Source organism: Sitophilus oryzae, unplaced genomic scaffold (assembly GCF_002938485.1).
Source record: "Sitophilus oryzae breed Bouriz unplaced genomic scaffold, Soryzae_2.0 scaffold_1508_pilon_pilon, whole genome shotgun sequence".
NCBI lineage: Eukaryota > Metazoa > Arthropoda > Insecta > Coleoptera > Curculionidae > Sitophilus > Sitophilus oryzae.
In genome coordinates this window covers 450,768-463,770 of record NW_022146179.1, presented here as the reverse complement: position 1 = coordinate 463,770, position 13,003 = coordinate 450,768, and the positions used below count along the sequence as shown (strand labels likewise).

At 30.3% G+C, this 13,003-nt stretch overlaps 2 protein-coding genes across 5 annotated transcripts; one reads left to right on the top strand and one right to left on the bottom strand.

Annotated features, from left to right (window-relative positions):
* The first annotated feature begins 617 nt into the window (after positions 1-617).
* LOC115878332 lies at positions 618-4,679 on the top strand. 2 transcript variants are annotated; one of them, XM_030894804.1, is made up of 3 exons: positions 618-868; positions 991-3,820; positions 3,953-4,679. In XM_030894804.1, the coding sequence occupies exons 2-3, from the start codon at positions 3,583-3,585 to the stop codon at positions 4,312-4,314; spliced, it is 600 nt and encodes a 199-aa protein (XP_030750664.1). In that variant the 5' UTR covers positions 618-868; positions 991-3,582; the 3' UTR covers positions 4,315-4,679. The 2 variants fall into 2 exon arrangements, with proteins under 2 accessions (XP_030750664.1, XP_030750663.1); XM_030894803.1 differs by having other exon boundaries at positions 618-3,820.
* A 111-nt stretch (positions 4,680-4,790) lies between these two features.
* On the bottom strand, positions 4,791-12,976 carry LOC115878321 (gastrula zinc finger protein xFG20-1-like). Of its 3 annotated transcripts, none has more exons than XM_030894780.1 (8): positions 12,759-12,976; positions 12,465-12,708; positions 12,062-12,411; positions 11,574-12,005; positions 11,349-11,510; positions 10,993-11,239; positions 10,665-10,810; positions 4,791-4,982 (listed from the first exon to the last, which is right to left on the bottom strand). In XM_030894780.1, exons 1-8 carry the CDS (start codon positions 12,831-12,833, stop codon positions 4,842-4,844), a joined length of 1,797 nt encoding a protein of 598 aa, XP_030750640.1. In that variant the 5' UTR covers positions 12,834-12,976; the 3' UTR covers positions 4,791-4,841. The 3 variants fall into 3 exon arrangements, with proteins under 3 accessions (XP_030750640.1, XP_030750641.1, XP_030750642.1); XM_030894781.1 differs by having other exon boundaries at positions 12,471-12,708; XM_030894782.1 differs by having other exon boundaries at positions 12,465-12,689; positions 12,742-12,821.
* Positions 12,977-13,003: the final 27 nt, after the last annotated feature.

Genomic DNA, 13,003 nt, shown 5'->3' with positions numbered 1-13,003 from the left:
GCAATGTCTTTACATATCGAACTTGCTTTGCATGATACCCTTTCCTGGATCGTGTTCAAATCACATCATCGGCTGAACAAAATATTACATGATGATGGCAAAACACAGCACAAAATATAAAGTTCAAATCATAGAGAAATATAAGGTCTCGGTTCCTCGGGAAATAAAACTTCGTCCATAATTTCTGTACGCACAAACACAAAACAAACAAAGTTTATGCTACACAAAATAATAACAAAATTCCAAAATTCAAAACAAAATTGTAAACAATTGCAAAATACAAATAATTTGCTGTCATGTCACTTGTCATTCTTGTAATGACACGTGACAGGTAGCAGGTGGCGACGCTTTGGAGGCCTAACTGAACTATGCAACATTATGGCCAAGTTAGACAACCTTTCAAACACTCTTTTATTTTAGTTACTTTATGCTCTACACTCCATAGCTACTGGGCAATTGCCAGCTGATTACAAGTTATTTTGGAATTATTTTCAGTAGAAAACAAATTGTTTTTTCCAGTGCTGTCAATTGTATCTATTATTTATATTATTATTTTAATATTTTGCACAACACGTGAATGATTATTATGTATTTTTATAGCCAATAAAATTAAATAGAAATAAAACTCTAGATTGCTATAATTAATCTAATTATTCTAGATTATTATGCTACGTTTAAAAATTGCTTTGTTAAAAATTCGTTAAATTAAAAGGGGTGTGTAAAAGTTTCTTCTTTTTTTGAATTTTTAAATGCTGTAACTCCATATCATGTTCATAATAGGTTTTATTACATTCCATTATACGTAGGCCTTAAAAGGGCCTTTTAGCTTCCGTAACTATAACTGTAGAATCAGCAACATTAAATAGAGGTACCTTGTTTAATTCTGCTTATACATATATTGCATTAATTTTTCTGCTACCTTAAGATTTTTCTATTCTTACACTTTATGTGATTTTCTTAACATATATAATTTATAAATAATATTTTTAGTAATGGAAGGATATGCAAGTATTAAGATACCGTGAAATGGGGTGACTTTGCCTCTTGGGGTGGCTTTGCCAAATTCCGTCCGAAAATATGTTAGACGTAGCCGTAGCCACTACTTGAAAAGAACGCGTTATGTGTTATTGGTAAATTATGGGTGGAAGCGCCCCACGTCTCGGAACGTCGCTAAACGCTTGCCGTCAGTTGCGATGTAGCATTTACAGTGCTGTGAAGCCAAATCTGTTTTTAAAGCCTATTTTGTGCGTTTCAAATTTCGACGTGGCTGCAATAGTTAACCACGCTATATTGAGGTAAGTATTATGCAGAAGTTCGTTATAATATTGAGGGTGATGAAGCATATTTTACGTAATTATACTTTTAAATGGGGTGGCTTTGGTCTATCAATAAGAATAAGGAAGAGGGCAAAGACACCCCATATAAGCAACTAACTTTGCCCATTCAGTTTTTTACTTTTTTTATATATATATTTGTTTAATAAACAAAAAAGCGTATTATTGTTGTGTTGTCCTTATTACCACTTATAGCATAGACCATGCGCATTTGAGAAAATACAACAATTTTTGAAATAAACACGATTTAAAATTCAGAATTGGGCAAAGTCACCCCACTTCAAGGTATCTTAACATCTATTCTCCACACCATAAAGCATAATGTGCGTTGTATTAAGACATAAAAAAATTATTAGAAATATCTTAATATAAATCACAAACTAACTTAAGTTTTGCTTGTCTTAAGTTGGTATGTGTATAAATTTAATGAGATCAAAAATAAACCTTCACCATATTATCAAGATAATAAATAATCATTTTAATTTTGGCATTACAGGAAACAAGAAATTAAGTAAATTAAGAAAAGAATATCAAAGTACAGGATATTAAATACTCTAATGTATTCTACGACATAATCAGCATTCTTCGATAAAATATGTGCCTAAGCAATTGCTATTATTAACCCACTAACTTGATATTTTTAAGAAATTATGATACAAACACACTACAATCAAACTAGGTAAAATGTTACCTCTATCTCATTTTCTTTGTACCATGCCTCAATCTTATCGACTTGTGCTATAAAACTGGTCATGCGGTATAGTACTTCAATATATATAATTGATATATACCTAATCAACAACAAGTCTTGGGTATAACATCAAACATATCATAATTGATATACCTAATCAACAACAAGGGTAAAAACCTGGTAAAAACATATTCACATAAGGCCGGAGTTACGACGCTCCAAAGACCTATCTCAAAATCCTCATGGCTTACCACTTTTTCGATCTTACCCCTTTTCGTCTCACGTGTCATATCGCTAGCTCGTGCGTCACGACCTTGAATTTTAAATCCCAGCGCGCGTAAATAAGTTTCACTTCAACTATCAAATGGTGTTTTAACGTCTCGTTTTTGCTGTTAAACCAGAGAAGAACGACCGTGTTCTTCTCTGGTTAAACTGTGCTGTTAAAGCTTGTTAAAGCTAATATGAACGAGGTCGAAACTACTGTTGCCCGCTTTCAAAACGGGTACGTAAGTGCCCCCCCCCCTTTGGTTCCAACGTTTTTTCGTGACTATTTTCTTTAAATTTTATTACGAATTTGATTTGTTTAGTCAACTGCATTTGTTTAGTCAACTGCTGTTGACTAAACGATTTGACATCGATCGACTCTCCGATGACAAATAATTTGGGACGATAATTTCGCCTAGTTCACTAACACAGCGATTAAAATGGCAGACAAATCTGTCGCGAATTATCGGAGGATATTTTGTAGAAAGTTAAGGAATGGCGAACAACCTCACAACGTATCTTCATCTATGCGTAGGTAGTTTTTAAAATCATCAGGATCATCCTCTTGCCACCGCTTTATAAGCCACATATGGTATAATTATTTTCCCAATAGACATGTCTTAACACATCTACAAATAACAAGTAATTAAATCGCTCAGATTTTTTGGACTTCCGAAAAATCAACGATCACAGATAAATTATAACAAATTTACGGATAAATCTTTATGAACGACACAGGCAGACGGAACGAATAAACACTCAGGATATACTGTATGATCGAATAAAAACGGCGTCAGCGATGGCTATGAAATAAAGATCGCTGTCATTTTATATGTAAAATTATATGGGAAATGTCATCGATCGTCATTTCACAGCCATCGCTGACGCAGTTTTTATTCGATCATACGGTACTTTGATAATTCGCTTCAATAAAACTAAGCGTCTTCATAAGATTTACCTGATAGATCTGTCTTAACGATTTATCTAACAAATATTTGGTAAAATTTATTTCTCCCAATAAGTTGTTACGTGTGTATTCAACTATCGAATTGTGTTTAATACCTATTTTATTGTTAGGAAAATGGGGAATAATTATTTTTAGAGCATTATATAGACTTCAATTTCAATGTTTCAATATTAGAACACTTTACGTAATTTTTTTCCCTACTTAAAAATAGATCAATAATATTTATAATATCATTTGAGTGAATGCGCGTGAAATGTTCGATAACAATTTAAAAATAACCAGTACTGAGATATACTTTCTTATAGTCTCTCCAAAAAACTTCTACCATGGAAAGTAATTTTTTAGAAATAGTTTTAGAGCATTACAGAGAAAATGATTGGAAAAGCATTTTAAAACTTAACGAAAAATCAGATAATCCCAAAGCTTTAAAAATATTGTGGGCCTGGCCTGAAGAATCTAATTTATTTTTTTTGAAATACTGTTTGGAAAGGTATAATATCGAAGGAATTATGTCTATTGGATGTGGTTGTGGATTATTAGAGTGGATTATAGAGAAATGTAGCGGTATGTTACTAACAGTGATGAAACTTTCATGTTTTTATTAGATTATCATTTAAAAAAAAACATCGATATTTTTTAATATCGATATTAAAAGACGTATCTAATCATTTTTATTTTTTTTGTCCTTATTTATAGGAGTTCGAGTATCAGGGTACGAAGTTAATAAAGAATGGTGGGAAAGTAAATACTCCAACCCATGTTTCATACCTTTGAATTTTGTAGAAAACATCTCTAGTTTATATTTAAATAACAAATTCGCCCTAATGTTTTGCTATTTTAATAATGGCGAAGCGTTTCGGGAGTACATTAATCGATACAATGGTGAAATGGTGATTATAATTGGACCTAGCTATGGTTCTGGAAGACACACAGACCCTCAGCCTTTCAATCCCAACTTTGGACACTCATGTTGGCATTTGCGACATTTCCAGCAACTCAAAGACACTAAAGACTTTATAGCAATTTATCTCAGATTCAATATATCACAATTAGAATAAAAAATTGTAGAAATGTATATTCGTTTATATATAAATAGTATTTTTATAAATGCCATATTATTTTTCTACTTTATTACATCCCCTTTCTCAAGTAAAAATAAATATCAGTTAATAAATGTATGGATCACTGTATACGGAATCAAAATATATACTTAGACTTTAGGCTTTTAAAAATTAAAATCGAACAGATATGTTCACAGCTTTGTTTTTTTTACCTAAATTTGATTCGTGTTTTAAACGCCATAGTTTGACTATTTCTTTAGCCTGTTAACTTATTAAAGACTTTAATAAAAAAAAAAACGAAAGACCTTATTGTGTTGGTAAAATGTTAATTGCAGTTACTTATAACATCCCCTTGTATTGACGCCACGCTTCGCCGCTGCATACACACATTATATCCTCATCAATTCATAATTCACAATTATTATTTTGTCTTGATCTATATAGGTAAGGTGAGCTAAAAAAGATCCAACAAATGACCTCACTGAACTGTTCCAAACGTCTTCTATTTTAATTATAACTTTGTGTTAACTACACGGCATATTTTGCTTGTGAATTGTGATCATATGCGTCGAGTACATTCCTTTATTTACAGTTCTGTATTGGCACAAAAAACATGTAAACATTAGGTCTTTCTCCATGCCTGGATGTTTGGTTTTTAAATGAACCTGAAATTTTTGGAAATGTAAAATATTAGGTTTTGACATAGTAGAAGGAAAAGGGTAGTTTCACTCTCCAAAATATTTTCTGCCAGCAGACAATATTCGGCCAAAGTACTATACAGGGTGTTTCAAAACACATGTGCCATCTCTCGTGGGGAGATTCCTCACGTAAAAATAAGATTTATTTTCATATCAACAAAGTCCGATTCTGCTTTGGTTCGTAGCTACAGGGTGTTAAAGTCTTAATATTTTTTCGATTTATTATAATTTTCTTCCAAGTACTTTTATCGTTTCGAATGAAATTTTGAGGGTAAAAGTTATTGTAAATGTGATTACTATTTTAAAGCTAAAAAATGTACACATATTCACCAGGGACGTGCATATGGGTTATTACTGGAATATTTTTCTAAAAAAAAACATGTACGCCACTAACCGCTTTTTCTCTTGTTAGCGAAATAGTGTAAGCAGTTTAATGCCGATTAAAAGTTGTCTTTTGTTATTTTGTTTATTTCGGCCTCCTTGATAAGATAAACGCAATGTTATTAATTTGCCTTGATGCAAGTCTAATAGCAACCTTTAAAAAAAATAATATCATTAACTTGCGAAAGTTTTAAATAAGTACTCCTCATCAAAAAATCAGAAAAAAAAGTTTCTATAAACATGAGTATGGAAAGTATGGATAGTTTTAGAGTTACAGGATGTTAAAGCTTTTTAAAATTGGCTTATTTTTTGTAATTATCTTAAATCCCATTATTTTTCTATTTGAAGTTGCTGTAGGTTGGATTAATAGTAATAATATTTAATAATAAATTAGGTAAAATATATAATTTATTAATTTTATAATTATTTTGATTAATAAAATTGCGTTTATCTCATCATTTCTGAATTCGACAAAATATCAAGAGATAACGTTTAATTCGCATTAAACCGCCTACACAGATGACCATGTGGAGAGAATCACGAGAGAATGCCAAACGATTGGTTAGCGATAATTGCTAACGAGAAACGACCTAATACACTTCTTTGGACGACCACATTATAAGATGGTATGAAAATCTGGTCTTCATTATCCCAACTGTTCTTTGAAGAAAACACAGAAAAAGAAGAAGAAACGGCCTACACAGTTTTGATACCAAAGAAAAAAAAATCAGTGGCGCACATTTTTTTTTGAAAAATACTCCAGTGATAACACATATGCACGTCCCTGATGAATTTATCGACACTTTTTTAGCATTAAAATATACTACACTTATTACTTACACAAATTACCACTTATAGTAACTCTTACCCTCAACATTTCATTCGCATCACTAAAAGTATTTGGAAGAAAACTATAATAAATTAAAAGATTATTAATGCCCACTTGCACCGTTTGTGTAAACTTTGTTTAAAGGCTAAACAGTGATTTGGTTGTGACAATTAACACCCTGTTGCTACGAAACAAAGCAGAATCAGACCTATGTTGATATAAAAAATAAATCTTATTTTTATGCGAAGAATCTCCCCACGAGAGATGGCACATGTGTACTTTGACAAAGAGTAAAGCTACTAGAATAGTTTCCTTCTATTATGCTTTTAATATGTTCTAGATATTAAAGTCTGACCAGCAAGAGAAAAAACTATCTTGACAAAAAAGAACAACTCTTTTAAGGAACAGATAGGGTTGCCTGACGTCCAGGATTTCCAGGAAAATCCCGGATTTAGGTGAGCTGTCCCGGATTTTGGAAAATCATTATACTTTCCCGGAAAGCGTTAATCAAATTATAAAATCAAATGTTATAAAGTTCACAAACTACTTTCGTTTATGTTGTTTGTGCTTGTCTCAATAAAACATGTTTTGACTTTAATTTGAGGGTGGTGATGTTTATTGCTTAGTTTTTTTACTAGTTTTTTTGCCGTGCCGGAATTTAGCTATAACAATCTAGCAACCCCAGGAACAGAGTGCAGACAGAAGTACCTTATGATCGAAAAAAAAACGGCGCCAGCGATGGCTATGAAATGAAGATCGCTGTCATTTTATATGTAAATTTATATGGGAAATGTCATCGATCGTCCCGATAGATTTCCCAGCCAACTGGACCCCGTTTTTTTCGATCATACGGTAGAATATATCGCCGCTCCATAAGTCCAATGATGCAATTTTACAGGACAAGCAAAAAATTAAATTTTAAAATTATAAATGGCCATAATACCGTAAAATAAAGAGCATTTATTACGGAAATTGTCCTGTGTCATTAACAAGCTTTTTGCATTTTAGTTTAGGATAAAATTTAGTTTTTCGCCACTCCTGTAAAATTGCATCGTAAACAGTGTAATGTTAAGAATTAATAAATTAAAAGCTTATTTTAAATTCACAAATCTGACTGTTTTATTTAACATTGTTACAACTGTTATATCAAAGCTTATTTCTATGGAAACACTCAAATATATATACAGAGAATATTATTAGGATATTACATTTTTCCCTTCTTCTTTATTAAAAAATTCCTATAATGCATAATCATTTAAATAATTTGGAATCTTAATTTTTCTTTTAGGTCTAAGTTCATTTGGTTCAATATGATCTTCCTCTTCATAATTTTCCATATTCTCTTCATTATTTTCATACATGTCATGATCTAAAATAGATACCCTTTCTTGAGTCAAGATGAAATCATCATCTGAATGTGACTTTTCCTGTTGATTTTCTCCAATATATTTCTTAAAAAATGATAAATTTCTTTCTATGATTTTATTATTTCTTATCGCTTTAATTTTGGTTCCTGATATTTTGATAATTTCATAAGGATAAATTTCATAAACTGGGGATAGTGTGTTTTTTATTTTGCTTGACTGAAACCAAATCTCCTATTTTAAAATCTTCACTTAACATAGGTAAATAATTATTAATTTTTCTGTTAAATACAATTTCAAATGGTGAAATTCCAGTGGATGAATGAAGTTTACTTCTGTAGTTAAAAAGAAACTGATTCATGTCACCATAAGGTTCTCCATTTTCAATTAGTGAACATTTCAAAGTCTTTTTAAACGTTTTTACAAAACGTTCAGCCATTCCATTTGCTTCTGACCAATATGGTGTAACCTTATGGTGTGTTATACTGTACATATCCAAAAACTTAGTAAATGTATGTCCATTAAATGGTGGTCTGGTGGTCCATTATCAGATTTTACCATACGTGGGATACCAAATGTGGTAAAAACTTTCTCCAAAATAGGTTTCAAACTTTGAAATGAAGTAGAATTAACAATTTTAGTTATTGGAAACCTAGAACATTCATCAACTAATATAAATATATACTTTCCATTATAAGGTTCAGCATAATCTATATCAACTCTTTCAAATGGTGTTTTTGGAATATCTGATGATTTCACAGTATCTCTAGTGTTTTGAGACGTAACTGCTTGAAAAGCAACACATTTATTAATATATTGTTCTGTGATTTTGTCAATATTAGGAAACCAAACTTTTGTTCTCAATAATTGCTTAGTTTTTATAATTCCTAAATAACCCTTGTGAGCTAATTGAATAACGCGATTTTGCAGTGATTTTGGTATAAGAATTCTTGAGCCTCTTAATACAATACCATTTGCAGTTGTCATTTCACTCTTAATATTTTTAAAATGAACTAATTCTGGTAAGTTCCATAATTTATTATTGTTAGAGTTTAAAGCTTCAATCAACAATGAAATTACTGTATCATTCTTTGATTCATTCATAACTTCTTCTACATTTATTGCTTTTGGCATACTGTTACTAACTAAAAATTGTACATACAAATCAATTTTCTTGTCAAAATTATCTATTATATTTGGATGTCTTGATAAATAATCTGATGGATTGGTAATACCTTTTTGATGTACAACTTTAAATTCATATGGTTGTATACGTAAACACAATCTCTCTTTACGAGCACTCATTGATTTTCTATTCTGTAAAATCTGTAATAATGGTAAATGATCAGTGTGTAAAGTAAATACAGACTCATATAAATATAAATGAAAATGTTGAATTGACCATGTGGCTGCAAGTGTTTCTCTTTCAATTTGACTATATCTTCTTTCAGTAGATGATAAAGTACGACTTGCATATGCTACTACATGAGACCCATGACTTGATTCTTGAGCTAAAATTGCACCTATCCCTGTTGGACTAGCATCAACACACAAATGAGTAGACTTCTTAACATCGAAATAAGATAACTTAGTGGCATTTACTAATTGTTTTTTTTAACTGTTTAAATGTTTCTTCATGTATTCCAGTCCAGTTGAATTCTTTTTTTTGTTTTTAATGTGAGCTGTCTTAAAACCTCCGTGTTTTGAGAAAGATTTGGTAAAAATTTGGAAATATAATTCAACATTCCCAAGAAACTTCTCACCTCTGCTACAGATTTTGGTGACTCTAAATTAATTAACGTTTCAACTTTTGCAGGATCTGGATGTATACCATTACTTGAAAATACGTATCCAAAAAATTTTATTTTGTCTGTACTAAAAATGCATTTTGACTTGTTTATTGTTAAACCATTCTCCTCTAACCTTAATAACACTTTATCCAAAGCAATCCAAAGTATTGTTATGTGTCTCTTGAGACTGGCCAAAAATAAGGATGTCGTCACTTAAATTTATTACACCTGGTATATCAGCTAAAATATTTTTAATAGTATTTTGAAATATTTCAGCAGCTGCATTTATTCCAATACTTAAACGTTTGTATCTGTATAATCCATTATGTGTTGTGAATGTTGTTATGTATCTACACTTTTTACTCAATGATAACTGATGATAACCATCTTTTAAATCTATTTTACTAAATAACACAGAACCATTCAGTTGTGTTATAATGTCATCTACTGTTGGAGTTATATGACCTTCTCTCAAAATTGCCTTGTTAGGACTTCTCATATCTACACATATTCTTATTTTATCAGCACTTTTGGGTTTTGGTACTATAACAATTGGTGAAACCCATGGAGTTGCTTCATTTTCTACCTTTTCAATGATTCCTTCTGTTTCAAGTCTTTTTAATACTTCTTCCACTTTCTCTCTTAAATGAAACGGAATTCTTCTATGCTTGTTGGCTATTGGTTGAACAGATTTATCAATATGAAGATCTACTTCCATGTTTTTAAGTTTTCCAACACCATTAACAATTTTTGGATACATTTGTTCAACATATTTCAAATCAATAGTTTTTATAATATTTAATGCTAATTGATTAATATTAGGAGTGTTGAAAAAATATCAAATACTTCTTCTCCAGCACAATGTAACAAAAGTGCCTTTTGTCTCTTATCGTCTGTTATATTTGTTGCTAAGAGAAAATTCTCAAACCGTTTTAGCCATTTTGTCCATCTTCCTCACATATTTTCTGGATCATTGGTCATATCGAAGGGCTTTATTTGATTAACAAATTCCATGCTTGTCTAAATCCTCGTCGCCAAATGTAATGTTAAGAATTAATAAATTAAAAGCTTATTTTAAATTCACAAATCTGACTGTTTTATTTAATATTGTTACAACTGTTATATCAAAGCTTATTTCTATGGAAACACTCAAATATATATACAGAGAATATTATTAGGATATTACCAAAGGATATTACAAACAGTTGCGTTGTTTTTCTTCTAGAGCGGCGATATGATCTAAAGAAGTTTTATTGTTGTATTTGTTGTACTACTAAAAACTTACCTTATATGTACTACTTTGTATACAGGCATATGAACAATATGAACATTTATATGGTTTATGACCTGTATGTCGAAGTTTGTGTCTTCTGAGAGAATTGTGATCTGATGTAGAGTATGAACACTGATCACAAGAAAATGGTTTTTCACCTAGATTTTCAATAATAAAAATATAGTAGTTATTTAAAAAACAAGGAAAAACTGGTTTTTCCAGAGTATGTTCATATTAAAATATATAACTGTGAAAGATATTATTATTATTATTAAAAAAAATATTGATGACAATAATTAAAATTCTCCACATTTTAATACATTCCTAGTTATTTACTCACCTGTATGACTTCGAATGTGCATTTTCAGAGAAGCCCTGCTAGATCCTTTATATCCACAATAGTTACATAGAAAAGGCTTAATTTTCTTATGAACTGAATCCATATGGCTTCTGAGCCTTCTTTTATCTGGAAAATTTTTCGAGCATAACTCACAAATTAAATGCTTCTTATCTGACACATCTCTGTGTATTCTTTTGTGATTTCTCACTTGTTTTTGATTTTTGAAAGGTTTCGCACAAATCTCACACTAAAATTAAGATATCTTTTAAGGTATTTGCTCTCCTTACTCAATATATCACTTATACAAAAAAAATATAAATTTATAAAAAAATCACTAATGCATAAAGTTAACTTACTCGAAATGCTTTGACGTTAGAATGTGTCAGTTTGTGAATAGTGTTTAGTTTAGAGAGACTGTTTGTTTTGTAATCACACTTGTCACAAGAATACAAGTCCAAATCCACTTTATGTGTTCTCCATAAATGTGAAGTAAGAGGTTTCCATAGCAAAAATTTTTCCTATGGTTAAAATTGAATTGTTCAATTAAATTCTACAAATTTTCAATTAATAAAATACTTTACCTGACACTCTAAACATTTAAACCCATCATTAAAATGTGACTCCATATGATAATTCATTTTCTTTGGATCTGACAAAACAACTTTACAAGGAACGTAGGCACATTTTTGGGAATTTATATAATTTATTACTGGATCTTTTTTCATTAAATTTGTTATTAATTTTTCACTGTTGTTAGGAGTGATATCAACTTGAGGCAGAGGTATCTTTTGAGGTACCTGTACAGGCTTAATATTGACGTTGGGTACTTCAAAGTGACCTGAACTCTCCGAACTTGAATCCATATCCATGATTTTCTTTTCATTTAGTTTTGGTTTAGATTCAAAATCAATTTTTTTTATATCAACATGAGTTTTTAGGTCTATTTTCTCAATTTCTTCATTAATTTTTATTTCTTTCATTTTGTTTTCTTTGTTGGAGTAGAAAACCACTGCCTAAACTTAAATATATTTAAAAATATAACAAGAGAATTTTAAAACGCATAACTTACTTGTACTATAAGGTTTATATCACTAGTTTCCACACAGTGATCATGTAGAAGGTGACTTTTTAGTGATGCTCTATGGTAAAAAATATTAATGCATGCAGGGCATTTCAACTGAACTAATTGACTGGAGAGTTTATTTTTATGTACACTTTCTAAATGTTGAGTGATTTTCGTTTCTTTTGTACACAAAAATGGACATAAATTACAAACAAAGTACAACATATCTTCGAAAGATTCTTTATCATAATGTTTTGGTGAAATGCTGGAATTGTTACTAGAATTACTTGTTTCTATAATGTTTAATGTTAAATCAGTTGGTTTTAATTGCTTTTTCTCATTAGATCCCTTTAAAACTGAAAAAAAAGATACTATCTATTTATATCTTTCATTAGATAAAATAACTTACTATTACTTCCATCAAAGCTAATAATTTTATTATTAGCATTTGAATTTTCATTGTTATGTACAGGATCTTTTACAACAATATAATTATTACTATGTAGATTCAGAGGCACATCTAGAGGCATTTTATAATCATTTCCTTGTAAAATAATAAGATCCATGTTTTGTAAATTATGATCATTATTTGCATTATCTAAATTTTGTAAAATCGAAGTTACTTGACAACTACCTATAACAGGTAAGCATTCCTAAAAAATGTATTTTTCAAATATTCACAGCACTTTTAATAAAAAATTACTTCCGGTGGTAACAATTCAGCATTGCCAGCCCATATAGGATCGCCATTACTTCCACTTAATTGTTCTGTTTTCATATTATCTTATTTTTGAAAATTTATTAAATGTTTATTTATAAATAAGGATAATATTAAACATTACTTCTCGATCTCGACCTATTTTTGAAATTTAATCATAATGTACCTATCAGCTGTTTTAGCGTCCTTGGACTTTAACAACAGTCACCAAGTCACAATCCAAGTTACGT